This window comes from Prionailurus viverrinus, chromosome C1, assembly GCF_022837055.1.
Source record: "Prionailurus viverrinus isolate Anna chromosome C1, UM_Priviv_1.0, whole genome shotgun sequence".
NCBI classification, from domain to species: domain Eukaryota; kingdom Metazoa; phylum Chordata; class Mammalia; order Carnivora; family Felidae; genus Prionailurus; species Prionailurus viverrinus.
This window is the reverse complement of record NC_062568.1, coordinates 23,406,023-23,428,432: the sequence shown is the minus strand read 5'-3', so window position 1 is coordinate 23,428,432 and position 22,410 is coordinate 23,406,023. Positions and strand designations below refer to the sequence as shown.

Sequence of the window (22,410 nt, the reverse complement as noted above, 5' to 3'; positions counted from 1 at the left end):
TGGGGAAGATGATGAGCAAGACTCTGAGATGGGAACACATCTTGCGTGTTCAGGGAACAGCAAGTGTCCACTGGTCAGAGTGAGGAGTGAGGGGAAGAACATGGGAGATGAGGTCACAGAAGGGCAGTGCCGTATCTCATGGGGCCTTAAGGCTTACAGGCTGTGGGAAGAAGGTAAATTGTTATTTGTTTGGTGGGAAGCCTTTAGCAGATCTTCCCCCAGGGGTATGAAGTGTTCTTAATTTAAGAGGCTGTCCTGGCTGCTCTGGGGAGAATAGACTGTAGCGATAGCGTGGAGGCAGAGAGGTCAGGAGGCTGTGACAGTGATACAGCTGAGGAGTGACAAATAGAATAGAAATCAGCCAGATTACCAATGAGGGTAGAGATAACAAAAATTGCCAATGGATTGGAGCAGGATTAACTTAAGGGAGGTTTGGGCCCCAGCAAGTAGGTGAATGGCAGTACCCTTTGGGTTATTGGGCAAGGCTGAGGGAGTAGACAGTTGGGGTGAAGAGCTCTGGTTTCTATGTGTGAAAGCACCAGTAACCTCCTGAGTGACAGGGGCAGGGGGGCATACTGCCCAGGGTTAAGACAATGGGAGATGAGAAGCCAGCAGGGGGCATTTTCCCATGAGCAAAACTGAAGGAAGCTTTGTGCTGGGGGGCGGGGAAGGGCAGGTTAGGCTGAGGGCAATGTAAATACATTCACATTGGGGGAAATCTCTGGCAAAGAGGGAAACATTCTTCAAGAAGAGGGAATTGTGAGATGGGATCACGGAAAAAAGAGTTCACTTCAGTGAGAAGAAACCTCCCTTCCACTGACACTGTAGAGCCGGGGGCATGAATGATTGGGCAGGTTCCAAGTTTGCCAGGGAAGGTGATAGGAAATCAAGACATTGCCAGTGTCCTACACATGCCTCTCATTATTCCCGTAGAGAGTGAACCTTGTTGTAAGCAAGGGTCGTTCTTAGGACACCTGAGAACGCTGGGTTTTGGGGGTCGGGAGCAGGATTTCACTAAGAACATGTAGTGTTCAAGAACCACTTGTTTTTGAAAACACAGTTGAGTTTGGACAGTATTGCAAATCTGAGCTGGCAATCTGACAACCTTCAGACAGTAAACATAACTCTAAAATTGGACTTTTCTTGTCAGATGGCACCCTTCTTCTTCAGAGCACCCTTTGAAGTAACGAATCCTAGCTTAGCTCTGTAATGTCTACTCAGCTGCTCACTCCACCCCGGTCTTTGCAGACTGGGCATTTGATACACAGTAAAAGAAATCATGAAATCACCTCATAGGCGGCTTTAGAGAAGCCCCAGTGATCTAGAACCTGGCAGCTGTGAGCCCTTTAAAACCAACAGAATTGAGTACGCTGTAGGTTGTGTAAGACAGGGTGAATTATCACGAAGGGATAATAGGGATGTGAAGGAGAGGGGCCAGGAGGACTGTCCTTTGTATGTGCCTGTGTTCCCGTAACGGACACTAAATAGGGGATTACTCGACAGTTGGAAAGACTGGCCCAGGCACACCTGTTGCTACTTCCTGTCCTGCTGTGCCACGCAGCAGCCACTGGGAGGCTCTCTTGACCACCAGTTTTTATCTCCAGGCTCATGCCGCCAAAGGACTGCTTGTGAAAAGGGGAAGGCAAACATGTGCTCAGTATCACCAGGGTTTTACATATTCAAGTATTTGTACATTACCATGTAACCACCAGCCAGCTTTGGTACACAGCACATGGTAGGTCATCAGGTTTATTGAACGGCTTGAATCTACAATCGGTTGTACTGAATCTTTTCCCTTTATGAATGGGAAGGTTAATAGCCCAGTGCCTGTCTTCAGGATGCCCTTTGCTGAGGCGTCCAGTCATTCCTGTGACCAAAACTGGGCTGGAAATCCGCAGGGGCAGAGTAGGCAACAAGTATCCGACCTACAACTGTGACCTGGCCTCTGGCTTTGGCTGGCGGAGCAAAGTCTTTGTAGAACCTAAGACTAAAAGGCATGTCAAAAACAGATGAAATCTGTCATTCCTAACAGTTCTTATCACAGCACTTAAACTGAACTAAAATGAAAGACCAGTGCTCTACTTTTGCAGGTTTACTTAGAAAGGCTTTTAACTTATGCTGAGATCGACATTTGTCCCACTAACTGGAAAAGAATTGTTTTGGGAGCCATTCTTCTTGCCTCCAAGGTTTGGGACGATCAGGCTGTATGGAATGTGGACTACTGCCAGATCCTCAAGGACATTACAGTTGAGGACATGTGAGTTTGTAAGGTTTTGGTGAACTTTCTAACCATTTTTCAGTGCCTCCTTTGCTCCGGTAAAGTTTACATTTTAAGAATATTTTTAAAGGTTACGTTGTGCAGACAACTGCAATAGGCATTAAAATTACATACTATCTGGCTATGGTATAACAATTCATATTTCCCCATCATTAATTGATAGGTCTTGATGTGTTACTTGTAATAATCTCCTTGGTAAATTGAGGTGTATTTTTCTGGTGGTTTTTGGCATACATTTTACAGGCTTACTATCAACACAGTACAATACATATCTTCATGGCTTTCTTCAACCTGCCTACGCGTTCCAGCCCATCTTTAAGAGGCATATGTCTGGCCTTTGAGATAAATGTTTGGCCACTGTTAAGGCCTTAGGGCCTCTAGACTATAGAGAGGTTATACCTCACCCTGACTCAGCTTTTGCTGGTCTTTCCTTTTTATCTCAAGTTCTGTTGTTACAGAAACCATGGTACAAAAGTAGCCACATGTATGAAGGTTTCAGATCCCTGTTCTTCTGCCTCCTCCCCTCCTAGGTGTATTGCTCCTGTTTAAAAATAGCTCTGAGAAGTTAGGGAGCTCCTGTTTCTCTGGCATCCCTGGGACATCACCTGCTGCCCATCCCATTGAAGAGTCTCTGGGGCACTCAGCAACCACAGTAGTGCCTCGTGGGGCTTTCGATTAATCCTGAGGGTGCCCCCCACAGATGACATGTAAACATGGGAGTGAAGTGCCAAACTCAACGAGGGCTTTCGATTTGGCCACCCTGGCTTTTGTGAAGGGCCCCGAGGATGGTAGGCAGAATGAGCCAGAGAGGGATTCGCAGTAGACTCTCGGAGTGCCCCCCTGAGAGTGAACATGTCTTTGTGGGTGGCATTGGAGAAGATGTGGAAGAACATGTCTTGATTATACAGAACAGCATAGGAAGATTAAGATCTTGGCAGGCAGTGGCAAGTTTGTTTTTGTTACCTTTCCCTGTTGTTCTAGATAAGATCGTCATTCAGAATTACCAAAGTGCATATTTACAGCTGAAGTGAGGGTACTTCTGACTAGGAGAAGGGACCAGTCATTGTCGGTAGCAGTCAGAATGGCTTTTGAGAACAGCGTGGACGGAGTGGGTGTGGACATACTGCTTGCGGCCCCAGTAGCAAATGGTGTAATGGCAAATAATGGAGTTGAAATGAATAAAAGTGGTTTGGGAAGTTGCAGAAGCTAAAGAGACTTTGATCACCACTGTTGTCAGTCTTCAAGCTCTGGTCCCTTAAAGGAAGAAAAACGTGTAGTCCTGAACACTAGCCCTGCCATGGCGGCAGCTGAGAACCCGTGTTGAAGCTGGCTGGGCCTCTGATTCCAGTGAGAACATCAGAGCCCTCTGGGAAGTGTGGGAGCTCGTAAGAGCGAGTTCCAGGAGCAGTGGTGGCAGTGTCTAGCCACAGGAAGACTCGTTGTAAACAAGTTTTTTACACGATCAGAGAAGCACCAGGAGCTATGTTTATAATAGGTTGTTTTGTTTACGGTCTTTGGAAACTGGAAATATCACAACGAAGTGTTTAATACACATTTGTGTTGTCCCCCTGCTGTTGCCTTCAATGTGTAATGGTCTCATTTTGAGTCTCAATTGAAAGATCGCTGTCTATCCACTTTTTCTTCGCACTTTCTAGCATCCACGCTTTAGAATATATTCCCTTCAAAAGAGTAAGTTAAACTGAGCAGCTGCTCTTCAGAAAATTTGCTGTGCCCGTAAATGGTGTGCTATTCAGCCATCTAGCTATTTAAAACACAACCCAGAAGACGCATATCCTATAGGCATAATGCTTTTCTTCGGTGATTAAACCTTGATTATAGACATGTTAATCCTATGAAGTACTGTATTTCTACACAATTAAAATGTATTAGTGGAGGAAATATAAAAGGGATAGTGAAGTGCATTTATTCCTGTAGTAAATTAAGTCCTGATTAGCTCATTATCAAAACATTATCTGATTTACATTTCTATAGACTTGCAGCCATATGAACAGGAAATTAAATTTGGAAGTAGGTTCGATTGGGTTTAAAATTCAACAAACGAGCACCTCATCTCTTCTGTTCATATTCTGAATGTTCTCCATACAGGAGAGCATCAGGCATTTGTCGATCTGTCCAGTGGATTAAAATATTAAAACCGAGAAACCAAATAGGTTATAAAATTAGCCTCTTGCGTTTTTTTCAGGTGTTTGCCATTTTTATGTATTTCCCTAAAAGGATTACTGTGAACATGGTAAATTTTTAATTTATTAAATATTTGGCAAGAAAGCTGTAAAGTCACGTGTAGCAGAGGACTGCTCCCAACACTTTCCTTTCCTGTTTTATTGAACTCGCCCCAGGCGGCTGTGTTCACACTCTGTTCTGACAGGGGGTGGTGACACATCTTGGGGTTGCATTCCCAACATGAGACATGCTGTTGGAGTCCAGTGCTCTATCAGAGGTCCTATCGTAAAGTGAGTTGTCTAGCCATGACATCTCTTTGATCGTTCTGCCTGTCAGAGTTTAAAAAGTACATCCTGTCCTGTCATAGTGACAATCTCTTGCCCTAGTAAGACTAAGGTGAACAGAAACTTACATTTATGAATGCCCTTTGGCATAGTCCCATGCACTGGGGGAGGGGATTCCCTTTTCCATCGAATGTAGCTTATTTATTTATTTATTTATTTGAGATGAATCCTTGTTGCTTCAAGAGTTTTTCCCCCTCAGAGATAATAGCAGTGGCTCTCGATGGATCCATTTGTTGCCGTGGTGATGTGCCCACTCCTTTTGTTGGCGCGTCTCTACTTCAATAAGCCCCTTCCTGTTATCGGCCCGGTGAAAATGTCTGCAAGTTCTTCAGAGCTAATAAACAGCACACATCACTCCTTTCATCTGATCACTATAGTGGGGCCTTGTGAGTGAGCGTGGAGCATGAATCGTACAGCTGCACTAATGGAACTCTGAAGAATGAGCCCCTGAGTCAGCAGCAGGAGTGCATAAGAGGGCCATAACCTCTTCCCCCTTGTCCCAAACTCAAAGTGCTGGGATGCAGAAAGGACCACAAATAGCTGTACCTTGTTGGAGCATTAGTGTATTAATCCAGCCAGGGAGCCTTTATTTGTTTCAAAACAGAATTTAGAGCTCCCCTAGTAGCTCAGAATGATAGTTTTGAAGATAGCCCAGTTGACTAAAATTGTCCTGTGTTGGTTTTGTCTCTTCCCCCAGGAATGAGATGGAAAGGCATTTTTTGGAGCTACTTCAGTTTAATATTAATGTTCCCGCCAGTGTTTATGCCAAATACTACTTTGACCTTCGCTCCTTAGCAGATGACAACAACTTGAATTTTCTGTTTGCTCCTCTTAGCAAAGAAAGAGCACAGAACCTAGAGGTAAGGCTGTGAAGTCATCAGTCAGGCTTTTCTGTCAGCCACCAAAAAACCCACATCTGTGGCTAAATCTCATTCAGCAGTGATTCGCAAAACGGAAAGCTTTTCAATAAACACATCGAAGAGCTTATTCACCCTTTGGCAGCATTTTTCCGGTGTCTTTTATGATTTATATAAAGGCCTCACATCATTTCAAAGAAGTATATAGGTATCTCTTCTGTGACCGTAATTCAGAATATCTTAAATCAGATTTAACCTGTTCTTAATGGTTTTCCATTTGATCCATTTGAACCTCTACCCTTCCATATAACCATTCGTGAATAATGTATGGTTGTATCCCCAATCATGTCTACATACATAATCGACTCACTGCTCTTAACTGTCTTTTACTCGGTTTGCAAATTCATGCTGGTGTTTTCTATAGATAGCACAGTTCAATCCCATGAGTTTATTAAGCATAGCATTAGTGGCTCACCTGAGAGACCTGTACTTAGACTGTATATCGCGTGTTTCCAGTACTGGTGTAGGGCTTTTAATGGAAATGGTAACAAACCAGAGACAAACTAGCACGTATGCCTTATGACTGTTGGTGAGCGTACAGCAGAAGTAGTCACAACTGAAATTTCAAACACATTTACAATGGACACTTTTGGGGGTACCTTGGGTGGCACTTTGCAATCAGGTATTTTCTGCCCTGGTTGATATGCAAGTGAAACAGCCCTCTTCGGCACTTCAGGCGTTAGACCTCCTACCTTCCAATCAAGTCCAGCACGTGTCTGCCCTGGGAGAATTTGCTGAGGGTATGTGATAATCACTGCAGACTGGAAAGACGTTGACTAGCTGAGAAAATGCTGATTTTTGCCCAGGTCCATGTTCATTATGTTGAAGGAGCAAGTGTGGTGCTGTTAGGAGCCTGTCACAATACGTTTCACATCTTTGGAACCCAGTTTTTAAATTCTTCTTTGCCCCAAGGATCAATCATAGCCTCTTAAGGATTTTACCTTAGTGAATTGACAGGAAGGAGCATCCCCAGAATCTGGGAGCATAGACCCCAGCTCTCCAAGGTAGCAGTAACTGTGAAGTATCTGAAGGAGTGTGGCTGTGTGGCTTACCAATGATGCTTTTTTTTTAAGGTTTTTTGTTTTTAAATTGTTCTTGTGTTCTGTTCAACTTTCCAGGCCATTTCCAGATTGTGTGAAGACAAATACAAAGACTTGTGCAGAGCTGCTATGAGAAGGTCTTTCAGCGCTGATAATTTCATTGGTATTCAGCGCTCTAATGCCATCCTCTCTTAAGGGAGGAAGGAGGGGTTGTAACATCACGAGCCCCTCACCTACAAGGACTGGAGAAATACCACCTCTCCTGCTCAAAAACCAGCAAAGTTAGTATTTTCATCTAAAAGAAAGTCAAGAGACTCGTGGACCGCAAGGATTATGCTCATGGGAAAGAATGGAACTTGTCAATGCAACACACTCGTTTGTCCTTTTTAATGTAAACAGAGTTACAAAAACCACTCCAAAGCAAAAGCTCCAACCCACACACAGATATTTGCTTACTATGTAGGCTTATAGCTGTGAGCTAAGTGAGGTTTTAAAATTTTTAGACAAGACACTAACTACATAACTTTTATGTTTTTCTATTTTTCTTGCCCCTCCCTTACACTGCTGCATATTTCTTTAGAATCAATGCAGTATTATCATTAAAACACGGGACTCCTAACAACTCATAAAGCCACTTAGGAACAGACTGTAGCGTTGTGAGGTATCGAAGGGTTCTTCCTCCCTACTTTATCATTGAAGCTGCTGGTCGTTATTGGCAATCAGTTTAAACCAAAAAGCTGCCAAATAACACCTGTCGTTCAAATTCTTTGCAAGCACTACTTATTAGCATTATTAGTATGTTTGGGATCATAAACAAGAGAAAGTACGTTATCAATTATCTACTTCTATTGGGTCCACGCTGCATTTCTTGTGAACTATAATGGTGCTTCTCATTTTCTGACGATTTTCCTCTTTGTTAAATGCGTGTATTAAAATATATTTTCATAATTCCAACCAACATGGTGGTCCAGTGGTAACAAGCAGGTAGTGAAATAGAAGGTGTCCTGAAAATCTTATTGCAACTTTCAGCTTAAATACGGTATGCTTGGGCCCTCCAGGGCCCTGCTGAAGTATAAATGCCACAGACTTACAAAATATCACTTGAAAGTTTAATTACGTTTCTAGTAAACTTCTGTAGTTTTGTAAATTTTAAATATTAAGCTTTTAATTTCAATTTTTTGTTTCAGCCCCTCTTGAAGATGGCAAACATTGGCTGAAGCAAAAACTTAAAATTAGAAGTTTAATATTTAAAATTTACAAAACTAGTTAAGTTTACAAGAAATACCTAAACTTTTAAATGGTGTTTTGTCAGTTTGTAGCATTTATACTTCCACAGGTATCAAAGCTTAAAGTTGCACTAAGACTTTAAAGATACCTTGTACCTTCATAGACATGCCCTCCCCTTTGAAAGTAGTCCTTTGCAGGGCTGTGCCGTTTACCTGCTTTGATCACCTGAGTTTCTTTTTTCTAGATTTGGTAAGGATTATGAAGAGCAATGGTAATTCACATGTAATAAACTGAAAGGAATTGGACTCTAATAGTAGTGATATGAAAGTAGGGGATAGGAAACCGCTTTTCTATCCTACGTGTTAACCTGGCTGGAGATGTCTCGTTTCAAGTCCTGCTATTTAAGAGGAACCCTCACCTCAGGCTTTAAAGGGCAGGGAGTTAAGAAATCAATCTTCTAGGACATTGGTAATGATGTCACCTAAACTTGAAATGTTAAAAAAGAAAAAAAAGATTCGTGTTCTTAACCACGTGAGATCTTTCTCCTACCTTCTCAAATGTAATCCTAGGAATTTTGCCTGTAAACACAGCATTTCTGGGCCAGGAATACTTTCTCTCAGTATAGCAAGGCTTCATATTCTATTGAGTGCTGCAGGTTCCATCATTTTTAAAGGACAGAGACATAAATGATAAATAACAGTATATAAAATATTACAATCTACCACCTCAAAAAAATGTTTTGTGGAGTTCGGAGCTTGGAGATTCAAGTATTGATTAGTCTTATTTTGAAAAGAATGCTACAACGTATGTGGTTTTTCTTCCTCGTGTTTATATTAAAAGAAAAGCTAATAAACTCTATTTTAATTAAAATATGGCTAGTGTGTAACATTCAGTTCACATAGTATTCTAACTGAAATGCTTTCAGTCAGCTCTAATAGTAGGGTCTTAAAGCATTTTCAAACTGACCATTCGTGATGGGTTTGCTCCTTGCCTCTGGTTCCAGTGTAGTCATGTCTTTCTTTGGCTTCTGCCCTTTTGGACCTGCAGGTAGTTTGGTACATTTAAAACCGCTGGCCATTGTGCTCGGAGGCACAGTGCAGTAGATGGCATCTTTCAACGGTTCATTATTGTGCCAAGAGGGAAAAAAGCACACTGAGAGATTCGGTAGAATATACCAGAGAGAAAGGAATTACAGGAATACTGCAGAATCAGAATGTGAGCTATATGAGGATCTCCAGCAGTTTTGAAAACCTGGAGGCTGGCTGGAAAGGGGAGCCTGGGCGCCTCAGCTGGTCGAGTGTCCTACTCGTGGTTTCAGCTCAGGTCACGATCTCACAGTTCATGAGACTGAGCCCCCTGCCAGGCTCTGTACTATCAGCAGAATCTTGGGATTCTCTCTCTCCCTTTCTCTCTGTCCCTCCCCCACTCACGTGCTCTTTCTCTCAAATAAAAACTTAAAAAAACAAAACAGAAAAGAAAATGGAAGCACAGGAACATTGCTATAAAAAGAAAAACCACCCACATATTTTGACTTTAATATGCTATCTTCAAACTTAACATTTCAGTGAGAAATATGCCAAATCTCCATAAGGTGTCTGTAAAACTAAGACCCTGCGGCACCTGGGTGGCTCAGTCGGTTAAGCCTCCAACTTCGGCTTAGGTCATGATCTCACGGTTTGAGTTCGAGCCCCGCGTGGGGCTCTGTGCTGACAGCTCAGAGCCTGGAGCCTGCTTCGGATTCTGTGTCTCCCCCTCGCTCTGCCCCATGCTCATGCTCTCTCAATTAAAAAAAAAAAAAAAAAAAAGTTAAAAACTAAGACCCTGTCCACTCGAGCAATGCTCAGTAAACTGAGAGTCTGGCCGTATTCTCTTCCACCTTCATTCATTACCGAAGGTCACATCATCAGCTAATCACTTTGTTCTTGAGAAACTGCTGGTGAGGATAAATGATCTGATTTCATTTAAAAGGGAATTCTGTCTCAAAACACTATTAAGACTGTCTCCCCTTTACTATGCCAGCCACTAAGCAGAAATGCTGACACGAGGGGTCAGATGTTAAAGTCTGGCGGGGGGAGGAACACTGTAAGACTAGCTTCAAGAACAAGCTGGTAGCAGGAGAACCACAAATTACTCTCTCCCCTTTGGTTTTAATTCTAGGTGGCAATATAGCCATTGTGATAAAGGAGAAGTCAAGTCAACTTAGGGTAAAGATAATAAACATCACTGAAAGCTGGTAGGTTCTCTGACAAATGTTGCAGGGTCTGGAAACCAGTTGCTAATGGGGTAGTACCTATGGCAGTTTTCTCAGGGTTTTATACCTGGGAAGGGTTATATCGAACCATCTCGTCTCATTTATCTTCCATTTTAGTTTTTCTCAGTGAAATTTTAACTCTGATCTATTGTGAACTGAGCCTTTAAGTATTCTTTACAAGGAAAAGACAAAGGTCTGAAATCTATGTTTGAACCAAATGAAATTGCCATCTCTGGAGGTAAAAAAAAAAAAAAAAAAAATGCTTGCCTATCAGCAGTTTCATATGGTTCATTCTAAGATTCTTCGGGCCCAGTGCTTCTGGTTAAAGAGAAACTCTCCCTGCTGTATCGGATTCCAGCACGACCTTTTCTTTGACATTTACGCTGAATGTGCCCCATATGCTCATACATTACTGAAATCCAACACCACTTAATCTTGGTTTTGTAACAGTGTGAGGTTCATCTCTTGGTTTAGTTTTCCTGTATGTATAAATACTACTTGATTTAAAGGAAAAACATGCTGAAGCCAGTATTCACAGGAAAATAATTCCCTCTGTATTCAGGTTATACAATGTTTTTTGGAAAAGTTGAGCTACAGCATAGAAGTTAGCTAAACTGGTCTTTCATCACCGAAACTTCTCTCTGGTCACACGTAAAACGACTACAGCTCTTCCCTCAACCAGAGGCTGCATCCTGGAGCGTGGAGCTGCTTGGAAAAGCGCTCGGCAGCCGGCAGCCTCTCCCAGGTAAGCGCTCGTTTCTCTGCCGAATCTAGATTACACGCAGCATCTAGCAAGTTAAGGACCTGATTGCCTGAAGTCTTAGCCACGTGCTGACCTGGTTGGCCAGACACTGTGCCGGCAAGAAAGCAGATCTGGGAAGCCTTCGGCAAGGCCTGTTCCTGGGGTACACGGGTGCGGTCGGTTTGGTTTCTGAGGCAGTTTCCACTACCCTGTCTTTAATGGGTTTGGCACATGAGCCAACACGTACTTAATAGGATACGAATTTTAAGAATATCTGTGGTTTAGCATTTATAGGGTGCAGAAAGAACTAAGTGAAATAGTACAGAAATGAGGAATCTCAAATCAAATGAAAGAAGGTTAACGTTCTTTTAAGGGGCAACAGGTTAGGTGGTAATGATGGGAACTGCTGCGGAGGGAACCACGTCCTCTGAGGGGGGTAGAGAAACTCAGTGATTGCCTCCGGACCTAAAGTCCTCAGGAAGGTTTCCATAGCGTCTACTTCAAGACCGAAAGTCACTCTGCTAGCTTTTCCTTAAAACACCTATTCCTTCCTCCTCTTACCCTTCTCAGTTCTACTAAGCTTGTCTTCTGGCACCCAGACGGGGCCCCCCTGATCTCACTGTGGGGGGAGAGTCTTCCAAGGCAGAGCTTCAGTGTGTGCACCTCCCGCCGCTGGTGAGGGTCCTCCCTCAACAAGACCATCTCCCCGCTCCACCTCTGCTAGTGCCCAGTGTGGTAGTGCGTGACGTCAGTTACTACTGTGACCTATTTCTAAAGCATTTTCATCAGGTTCCAGAAAATACAGGACTGTGGGGCTCCCAGGCCGAACCGGCCCCTTGTAAGCTCCTACCGTCACCCACCGGAGCCCTCCCCGGGTTCCCCAAAGCAGCTCCCCACACGCTGCCTTTGTTGACTCCCCTGCCCTGCCCCCAACCCAAGATGGATCTCCTCACTCCAGGTAGCATCCCCACCTTCCAGCTCCAAGACTCATTTCAGCTGGCATTAGGAACGGGCCCCTCACTTCCTGACGTAACCCCCCTCGTCTCATGGAGGGGATTCCATTCCACCTTTTTAACACCAGCCGTCTACATCCCCCCCACCCCTTGTTCTTCAAAACTGCTTCGTCTACCCAGTGTGAGGATGGGGCGATTACTCAGTCCTTTACTTGCCCTATTATTTATCAGGATACAGTCCCCAGACCACCTACCTCTCATCAGCTGAAAGTGCCTATGAAAAATGAAGCTTCTCTAAATGCAATGTGGAATCCTGTATTGGATCCTGGAATAGATAAAGAACGTTAGTGGAAAATCTGGTGAGATCCAAATGAAGTCTGGAGTTAATGGTAACGTGCCAGTGTTGACTTCTTCGTTTTGACAGTGACCTTTGATGACATGTTAGCATTAGGGCAAAATGATTAAGGGGTATACAGGAACTGGATTATCTTTGCAAATTTTCTATAAAGTCCAAAATAAAGTTTTCTTTAAAAAAAAAAAAAAAAGCAGCTTTATGGGTCCCAGACCTACTGAATCTCAATTCCTGGAGCTTAAGCCTGGGAATCTACATTTTTAGTAGGAACTCCAGAAGATTCTATCCATTCCCTTTCCATTTCATGCCTAAACCGTTGCTTCTTCCTTGCTTTACCTTAACCTGATCTCATCCTTTAGCTCCCCTCAGCCCTAAGATCAGTGCTATTCTGCCTCTTTCACAGATGAGAAAGCTGAAAAACTCAGAGATTAATATGTCCAGGGTCACACAACCCATAAATGGAGGAGCGGGAACTTGAATCCCTTGCTGTCTAGCTGCCAAGTCTTTAAAGACTTGGCATCCATTCTACTGCCTCTCAATCCCATTTCCATTGGTGACAAACTAAAAAGCTCTAAATCACTAAAAGAATTATTACTGGGGCGCCTGGGTGGCTCAGTCAGTTAGGTGCCGGACTTCAGCTCAGGTCATGATCTCAAAGTTTGTGGGTTCGAGCCCCATGTAGGGCTCTGTGCTGACAGATCAGAGCCTGGAGCCTGCTTTGGATTCTGTGTGTGTGTGTGTGTGTGTGTGTCTGCCCTTCCCCCCTCTCACTTGCTCAAAAATAAACATTTAAAAAGAATTATTACCAATAATACTCTGGACCCCACCTTTTTCTCCAACCTGCTAAGTCCCTACAGTCCCTTTGCCCCGGCCTGTGGCTTTACTCCTACCCCCTTTTCCACTGGGGAGAAATGAGCAATGAGGAAGCCCTGGGAGGGTGTGCCACCACCAGAGTCCTGCACACGGAAGGTGCAGCTCTGTTCTTCCATCAGGATTCAGCTCAACAACGGGGTCTTCCATTCTGCTTCTCCCAACCGTCCTCACTTCTATATGAATCTGACAATGTTCACAGCACTCACTCTGACATTAAATTACATACGCTCATATTGTTGTCCACCTCTTAGATTTGTCTTATCTCCCTCCAACAAAACGTGAAGACCCTAATTACCTGTCTTCGACATACTTACGCCTCAGAGCGATGCTGGAGAACACGGACATCCCAGGCATTAACAGGCGATGGTCCGTGGACTGGGGACTACTCTGCATTTGGCCAACAGGCAGCCAGGAGAAAGGACTCTGACAATAGTATCTCAGGTTTATCAGGCAGCAGATTATCAGGGAGGTGCCAACTCTAAATCAATTTCTAGCCTCTTCTCTGGGCTCCCTGACTTGTATTCAGGGCTTAATACCAAGTTGTGGATCTAACTGCTGAATGACAAACGGTTTTGAGAGTCCCTGCCACCCCCCCCCCCCCAGACACACAACAGCATCACCTCTATTCAAAGAGGTTCAGTATCAAGTACAGATGGAGGGCTGATAAAATAGAAAACGATCTCAGGCAAGGTCGCTGGTCTTACGTGTATTTCCCTTCATTTCTTCAAGGGATTCATGAAACAATCAGGATCGGCAGGAGAAACCTAAGTACATTCAAGTAAAACATGTTCTCATTAGTTTTGCTGCTGGTGACTGGAATTGGCTTGATTTTCATACTAATAAAAGCATCGCTTCTTTAAGTACATCTGAGAAATCTGATTATGAAGTTAGAATCCACATATCTCCTCAAGCACTCTTAGAAAGCAGTGTGTGTCTTCATAAAAGCATGAGGAGAAAAAGACTTGTACAGCATCTTTTTTATTTTCTTTACCATTGTTTTAATGCACTTTAAAATTTATCTACATTAATTGGGAACAAAGAAACAAAAATAGACATTTCTTTGTTTTTCATAAATAACTACTCTCCATATTTGATAAAAATCTCAAACCATTACTTTACCTCCCCACAAATATAATACATACAAAATCTTTTCTGAAATAATAAGGTCAGCAAATTAAGCATCTTGAGACTAACATAACCACGTACAACTGCTGCTCTACGGACTTCCAGGAACAAAACCAAACCAAAAACTACCTATCGAGAATGTCTGGGTTTCCTTTTGTTAATGTTACGGAGTCAAAATTATAATCCTCTGCCAATAATAATTTATAGATTCAAGTTGATTGTCTACAAAGAAAATATCGCTGGCTCTGATTGGGGAATTCTGGGTCGGACGCGACGGCGAGGATGCTGCAGTGATAGGCACTATACACGGGTGAAAATAAAAAAAAAAGTACTGAATGCCCTGGACGCCACCTACTGACTCGGTATGTGCCTCATGTGGCTCAGTAATAAGTTCACCTGCACCAAACCCGTATCAAAGTCACTAAATCTCTTATATATATAATATATATTATATGTATATACACACCCACAACACATACATACTATACATACAGTTTGTAACAACACGAAGTAATATTGTCTCACAATGGTGTACCAGACAGTGTCCTGGCTGAAATGAATCCTGCAATTGTCAGTGAGCTGCTAGAAGCTTTTGAGAGTTGAGTCAGGTTACTTAGTCCCTCACATCCTGCCCACCCTTTGCCCTGCTTTAATGTCTTGGTAGCTTTTTTTTTTTTTTTTCTTCCCCTCAGAACCACCCTCCCCCCTCCAGGCACATTTTCCCCCCTGGGATCACTTGCTTGGACTTTGGAGGCAAGAAAGGGCACGCAGAGGGAGCAGGCAATTCTCAGCCACCGTATCTCACACCTGCCTAGATGTGTGACGTTCTCTGTCCTGTTTGCCACATTTGGTGTTAGAAAGCAGTTATTCAAAGCTTTGTCCCTCCTACCCCCCTTGGTCTTTCTGTAGAGCACAAAAGTGAAAGAAGCCCCTTTAGCAGGGGTAGCAGTTCATTAAAATATACAACTACGTTTCCTAGCTCTGGGGTTTCCATTCTGTACTTGAGAGTGCAGGTCACGGATGCTGTTATTAAGGTTCGGTGTGGGATCCATGAGGTTTTCTCCTGGCAGCCAGTGTCAGGATTAGTGCAGCCCTGGCCCAGGAGGAAACAGCCTAATGAATACCAACTTGGAAACAGTGCTGTCGGCACATTATTTAAGCCTGTACATGCACACAATTCACACACACACACACACACACACACACACACACACACAGGCCCGTCATTGGAAACGGTCATGTGAAAAGATGACAAAGGTTTGCAAAGATAAACCAATAAGGCACCAAGAAAAATTATTCTCAGCCAGTTTAGACAACGTCAAAATGTAAGGAGGGAAATCATATAAATTAAAGAGACTTCCTAAAAGTCTGGCCAACGGATCCGCGGACGGGTCACATTAGTTCCTTTAGACAACTTTCTAAATCTTCACCCCCAACTCATGAAGCGAGACAATGCTTAAAACCGACCTGTGAAAGGGACAACCTGGAAGCTGTACATGTGACATTAAACTGAACCATAAATCCTTTCCAACTCCACAAAGCTATCTGTGAAGAAGTTGCTAGACCCCACCGCCCACAACCTTTCATTTTATAATTGTTTTCATGAGTATGAACTGTCTGCATAATAAAAATGCAAATCAGGGGGAAATAGCATGTGGGATGGAAAGAGAGGGTGGCCATAAATAGATCTGGCTTCTCTCCCCTGGGTGGGGGATGGGGTAGTTGACATTAGGAAGACTCTAGGGAAGCAGGTAGGCTTTATCTTTGAGGGATGGGAGAGGAAGAGCGGGGGCAAGGACACAGACTGAAAACAAAGGGGCATCTCTGAAAAGCGGTGTGCAACTAGACCCCAAAAGGCATTACTTATATTGCCCCTCCTTGGCTCACGGTCCTTTTTCAACTGCTTTTCTTTTTTTTCCCTTCACAGTAAATTGGTTGTTTTTGTGAGGCTTGGCATGTTGCCCAAATGAAACACTAATTTTTTTTAAAAAATGAAGAATTAACCCACTTTCATCCATTTCATCCCACAACTTTTAGATGCACTGTGCATCATTTTCTAGATTCCTCCACAAAGAAAAAAGTCAAGGGGTCAACCCAAATTAAGCACAATGACCGGAGGCGTCATGACCATCTGTGTACTTTCTGGGAAGACATACTAAAAGAGGGAAGAGGTCAAGGTGATCGGGAAAGGTCCTCATTTGAAAAACACAAGAATTGGCCCTCAGACAGGGGATCTATTCGAAGGTCCTAAGAAGCAGCTTCTGAGTAAGGACAAGAAGATGTGCAAAAAGTTCTGTAGCTCTATGTACTAGGTTTTGTCGAATCCGCTGAAATTTTAACTTTGATTCAGAGTATGAGTGTGTAAGGGCAGTGCGTTTTTATAAAAGCAAGCAGCTTTTGAGAGTCCCCCAAACTACAATACCAGGCTTCTCCCTGAAGCAGAGTGTTTAAGTTCGCTATGGGAACTGTGCATTTGTTTCCTTAATATCCATGAAGCGAAAACTGGCCTGGGTTTAAATCTTACATTCCCAACTTTGGTATAAATAAAGCACAAATGCCTAGACTCGTCATTTTCCTAGGGAGTCAGTCTAAAATTTTAATAGTTTTTGTCACTTGAGCTTCCTAAATTCGGTCCCCACTCAACCCTGGTCATTGGTATTTTGCTGGTCATTGCACTGTCACCTCCTTCTCCAAGTCATGGCCTCACACTCTTCATGAAGGAACAGTTAAACAGATTAGAAAAGCAAACAGAATTCTTAAATAGTAAAGAAACCTGTGTGTGTGTGTGTGTGTGTGTGTGTGTGTGTGTGTGTGTGTTCATATATAGGCTTTCATATATTAATGAATGGTTAAGCATGTCGGAAAGCAAACAGAATTCCCTAATAGCAAAGTGCATGTGTACGTGCATGTGGGTGCATGCAAGTGTGTGCTCGGCAAAAAGAAAAACATATTGAGGTGGGGGAGAGAGGACAGCTTTCCTCCTGCAGCAGTCCCCTGAGCCATATTTTAAAAGCTTCTGCACGTGCATTATGGGTGTCATTTGTTTGGGGAGACTGCAGAGAGCAATGTTCGGCTGCTTTTGGAATATCTGCCTAATAAACGAGTCCAAAGTCCAGGGACACTTATTTTCCCTCATTGCTGCCAATGTTTGTTCACAGGTAGCCAGCCTCCCTGCCCCCAGCTCAAGCACCCCATTCAAGGGTAGGTGGGGTTTCTTAATCACAGCTCTCCAGGAGAGGAGGACTAAGAAAAGCAAAAAGACTGTTTAACATGATAAAGGTGGGATGGGGTGGAGCAGATAAGAGAAGTGTTAGAAATTTACCTAATTACTGGAGGTATATCCATTTTAGTCCTTAAATCTAAAAAGCAGCTCCTTTAACAACCATCTCTAAGTACTTCCAGAAGGAGGGAGTAGGTTTACCTTTACCAAAATCAGAACACGAGTTCTTAAAAAAAAAAAAAAAATGGAATCACTGAAGCCTGTTAACCACCCACTCCTTCTCTGGCACAAAGCTGCCATTTTACCAGTCTAGAATTCAAGCTCAACCAATCCCCATCCTCGAGATTTTCACTTTTCCAAATATTTATACCGGCACTCTATGATGCTACCTCTAACTTATCCAAGACCATGCTGGGTGCTGTTAGGAATAAGAATGATTACCAGAACTACAGAAAAGAAACCGAAGGTCGATAAATAAACAAAACTAGTATGGCACACAAAATCGTTAAACGCTCTCCTCTCTAACCTTGTCACTTTGGGGAGGCCCTAGCCCCATTATGCTCCCCCTCCTCGACATGAATTGGGGTTTCCTCTAACTTAGGGACTATAAACAGAGACCAGCAGCTCAGCCTTAAAGCGTCTGGGACACTTTAAGCAGTGAAAGAAAACAAGCTGAAAAATCACACCTGACAACCTCCCAGTCATTCATAGCAACCTAAACTTTCACTGTTCACATTTGTTTTAAAGACACAAGTATAGGAAATATATTTTCCCAATTTAGACCACACAGTTCAAAGAAACCTGAACCAAGCGGAACTTCATTATAATGCCAACCTTAGGATTGTAAAGCCCCCAAAGCAAAGGTAAATTTTGTTGCCAAAATGCAACAAAGTTAAAAATTAAGAAAACTACATATAAATTAACAACAGGGTTCCCCTAAAACAAAAACAAAAACAAAAACAAAAAGGTAGTAAGAAACACAAAATAGAATACACGTGGGCTGAGCCCCTTCGAGAAGTCCTGGGACCGGTACGGCCTTTGAAAGGGCCCCTTTCCCCTCTCTCCAAGTTGCCCCAGGAGGGGGCATCAGCACCATGAAGGTAAACGGAAGTGAACTTGGCAAAACTACCAAACAAAACAACCCCCCTCCCTCCACTCCCGGCCCCTCTGGGCCTCGGCGTCCTACACGTGCGACAGGGACACCTGCTTGTGGTAGGCGGCGGCGGCGGCGGCGGCGGGGGGGCCCGGCGGCCCGGTCCTGCCCGTGAGCGAGGCGCTCGCCTCATAGTCCCCCGCGGCCGTGGCGCCGCCGCTCTTGTGGCCCCGCCGCGGGCGGCAGCAGCATCGGCTGGTGAAGCGCCGCCACGACTCCACAGTCTTGCCGGACCAAATCCAGACGCCCGACGTGATGCCCACCACGAGGCACATGAAGTACTTGAGCATGAGCACCCAGTACTCGGGCTTGGCGCGCGGCTGGCCGGCGTCGGGGCCCGGGCACGCGCAGGTGAGCGCGGCCTCCCAGCTCTCGCGATAGTGCTGCTCGTACAGGTAGCAGGCCACCACGATGCTGGCGGGCACGGTGTACAGGAGAGTGAAGATACCGATGCGGATCATGAGCTTCTCCAGCTTGTCCGTCTTGGTGCCGCCCTGCTTGATGACGCTTCGGATGCGGAAGAGCGACACGAACCCCGCCAGGAGGAAGAGGGTGCCCACCAGCAGGTAGAGCACCAGCGGGCCCAGCACGAAGCCGCGCAGCGAGTTCAGGTTCTGGTTGCCCACGTAGCAGATGCCGGCCACCGGGTCCCCATCCACGGAGCTCAGTGCCAGCGCCGTGATGGACTTGACGCTGGGGATGAGCCACGCGGCCAGGTGGAAGTACTGTGCATAGCCCGCGATGGCCTCGTTGCCCCACTTCATGCCAGCTGCCAAGAACCAGGTGAGCGACAGGATGACCCACCAGATGGAGCTGGCCATCCCAAAGAAGTAGACCAGCAGGAAGACGACAGTGCACAGCGCAGGGCCCGTCGTCTCGTAGTGAATGTGGCTGTGCTCGCGGCTGCAGGCGACGCTGGCGTGGCCCACCACCAGGCGCACCAGGAAGCCCAGCGACACGCACAAGTAGCAGGCAGACAGGAAGATGATGGGACGCTCAGGGTAGCGGAAGCGTTCCATGTCTATTAGGAAGGTGGCTACCGTGGTGGAGGTGGAGATGAAGCACAGCACAGACCACAGCCCAATCCAGAAGGTGGCGAACGTGCGCTCGTCGGGGCTGAAGGAGGGCTGGTAGCAGGGCACGGCGCAGTTGGGCACCTGGCCCGTGCGCACCTTGTTGTAGAGCGGGTGAGACTCCTTCAAGATGGGGACGAAGGGCTCGCGGCACTTGCACACCGACGGGCCCCCGGCGGCGCACTCGCCCCCTGAGGCCGGTGCGCCCGCGGGGCCCGGGAGGGTGGGTTTGGCCGGGAAGGGCCTGGGGGGCGCCGTGGTGGCCTCGCTGCGGTTGTAATCCATGCACAGGACCTCGGCGTCGCGGCCCAGCACCGGGAGGCGGTCGCAGCTCATGCGCTCCGGCCAGGCGAAGCCGTACTGGCGCATGAGCGGCGAGCAGCCGGCCTTGGCGCGCTCGCACACGGAGCGGCAGGGCGGCAGCGGCTTGTGGTAGTCGGGCAGGCAGATGGGCGTGTACATGGAGCACAGGAAGAAGCGCAGGTCCGGCGAGCAGTGGATCTCCACCAGCGGCCAGAACTGGTGCACCTCCAGGCCCGCCTCGTCCTGCGTGTCGTGGTTGAACTGGTTGGGCATGTGCGTCAGGTTGTAGCCGATGCCGCGGCACATGGGCACTGTGATTTCCTGGCACACTGGGGCCTTGGAGGCAGCCGCCGCCCGGCCCGCCAGCTGCGCCAGGAGCAGCAGCAGCAGGGAGGGCGGTGCGGACGGGTCAGGCCGAGCCATAGCCCCCTCCCTCCCCTCGCCGCGCCCGCCGCAGCCCGCGCGGGGCCCACGCAGCCGGGGGAAACCGGGCTGGCCTTTCCGCCGACTCGTGTGTGGCGCCGGGGCTGGCAACCTGTTGGTTTCTTTTTCTCTTAAATCCGTCCAAAGATAAACTGTTTCGGGAAGGCGCTGCCTCCGCAGGCAGCGCTCTGCTCTTCGCCAGATAGGGCTGGGGAGGGACGGTTAGGGCTCCGATTCCAGGAGAAGTACTCTTTAAAAAAGAAGCTGAGGGAGAAGAAAAATTGCAACCACTCCCAGTTAGAAGGGAGTCAACCGCTCAGTCCCCGCAAGCGTTCTCCAAATCTCCAAGTTAATGTCTCTTCCTTCCCTCCCCTCCACCTCCGGGAACCAAACTACTGACTCCCGGCCCACCCCCACGCCCCTCCTCCCTTAACGCTCGGCCTTCTAGGCTGTACCCCGGGGTCAGAGAGCTCAGCCGCCAGGAAAAGCGCGGAGGAACCGGGAAACGAACGGAAAGAAAGGGGTTAGGCGCGGGCTCTCACCTTCGCGGATCCTGAAAAGCAGATAGTCGTCAGCCAGCCTGGGTCTCCTGTTCCTGGGGCAGTCTCTCAGAAATGCGACTCAGAGACGGGCTGGCACCCGGAAAGTTTGGCGATAGGCTGGGTACCCGAGGCGAGGCACATGGCAGCAGGTGGGGGCTTCTCAGAGAGGGGGTCGCACCCTGAACGCGGTCGCCGCAGGCCGGTCACTCGCCCTCTCCTCCTCCGGGCCCCCCCGCATGATCCGAGTGGGGCAGAGCAGGAGCCGACCGTGCGTTCTACCGGGGTCCGGGAGCCGGACGAAGGGCGAGCGCGCCTGGCAGCACCTGGGCGAGAGGAAGGCGGTGTGCGGCAGCCTGGGGATCCCGCCGCCTCACTGCACCGCGAGCAGCTGGCGCTGGCCCCGCCGGGACTGCATGGTGCTCGCCCGCCGCCGCGTCCCGCCGGCCGCTCGCCTCCTCCCCTGCAGGGGGCTCCGCGCTCCAGCGGACTCCTGGGGGCGGTGGCGGCGCTCCCGGGACGCGCCCGGCTCGGCTCCTCCCCCGCACTCTCTCACTCTTTTGCCCACCTCCAGCGGGCACCGAACGGCGCGCGCGGCGGCGACGACTGTGGAGTCACGGCCGCGGGCTGACTGGCCTCTCCCGCCCCGCCCGGGTCACCTGCCTCTAATGCCCGCCGGGAGGCCCCGCCCCTTCCCCGCCCCCTCGCGCTGGGGCTCGGTTGGTGGGCCGCCCCGCCACGTTCTCCGCGCGTCCCCGCCCACTGCCCCGCGGGCTTGGCCTCTCCCCCTGCGCCCTCCGGCCCCGCCCGGAGCCGGCCGCCGAAGAGCGCCGGCCAATAGCTGGCCGGAGAGCGATGGGGGCGGGGCGAATGCTAATCGCTCCTTCTAGAGACCCCCGGCGGGAAACCCTTGCCAGAAGTCCCTCCGGAGTTCGCTGCGGGCGCACAGCGGTCTCCGGCTCACTTTCCTGTAATAGGCTGGCTTATGAACCCTTGCTTCCAGGGCCCCTACCAGGTCTCTCTGCAGCTAAAAATCTTCACAGTCCAGCGCTTGTTTAAAAGAACCGCTCGAAGAATCATTCTTAACCGTGGCACCTGCCTCCGCTCTGCGCTGTCCTCCTACCAGGTGAGCTCACACTGAGAGAAGAGCGAAGGTGTATTGAGTCCCTACTGCGTGCCAGACAGCGCGTTAATCGTTTATACCTTAATACAAGATCTCAGATGTTTACAATCCTGTGAGACAGGTACTCCTTACAGGTGAAGGAACAAAGGTTGAGAAGCTTGACCAAGGCAACCGAGCTAATACTTCCCCAAGAAAGCCGCAACATAGGCAGTCTTCACTCCAGTATTCCGAGCGCCTGGCACATAGTAGGCGCTCAAATGCTAACTCAGGATTCGAACCCACGTATCTGCATC

At 47.1% G+C, this 22,410-nt stretch overlaps 2 protein-coding genes across 5 annotated transcripts in view; one reads left to right on the top strand and one right to left on the bottom strand.

Moving 5' to 3' along the window:
* Positions 1-12,430, top strand: part of CCNYL1 (cyclin Y like 1) — a 39,904-nt gene extending 27,474 nt beyond the window's left edge. For 2 of the 4 annotated variants that reach the window (XM_047870860.1, XM_047870859.1), the window contains 3 exons: positions 2,091-2,257; positions 5,501-5,663; positions 6,839-8,857. In XM_047870860.1, the coding sequence (XP_047726816.1) occupies positions 2,091-2,257; positions 5,501-5,663; positions 6,839-6,955 (447 nt within the window). In that variant the 3' untranslated portion in view covers positions 6,956-8,857. Of the gene's footprint in view, positions 1-2,090; positions 2,258-5,500; positions 5,664-6,838; positions 8,858-10,144; positions 10,221-10,800; positions 10,984-12,164 lie in introns of those variants that run through there. The other 2 variants (XR_007154761.1, XR_007154760.1) reach the window with 2 other exon arrangements.
* A 1,486-nt stretch (positions 12,431-13,916) lies between these two features.
* Positions 13,917-21,608, bottom strand: FZD5 (frizzled class receptor 5). Its single transcript, XM_047870858.1, has 2 exons — positions 20,998-21,608; positions 13,917-20,719 (listed from the first exon to the last, which is right to left on the bottom strand). Exon 2 carries the CDS (start codon positions 20,453-20,455, stop codon positions 18,686-18,688), a length of 1,770 nt encoding a protein of 589 aa, XP_047726814.1. The 5' UTR covers positions 20,456-20,719; positions 20,998-21,608; the 3' UTR covers positions 13,917-18,685.
* Between the last annotated feature and the right edge of the window lie 802 nt (positions 21,609-22,410).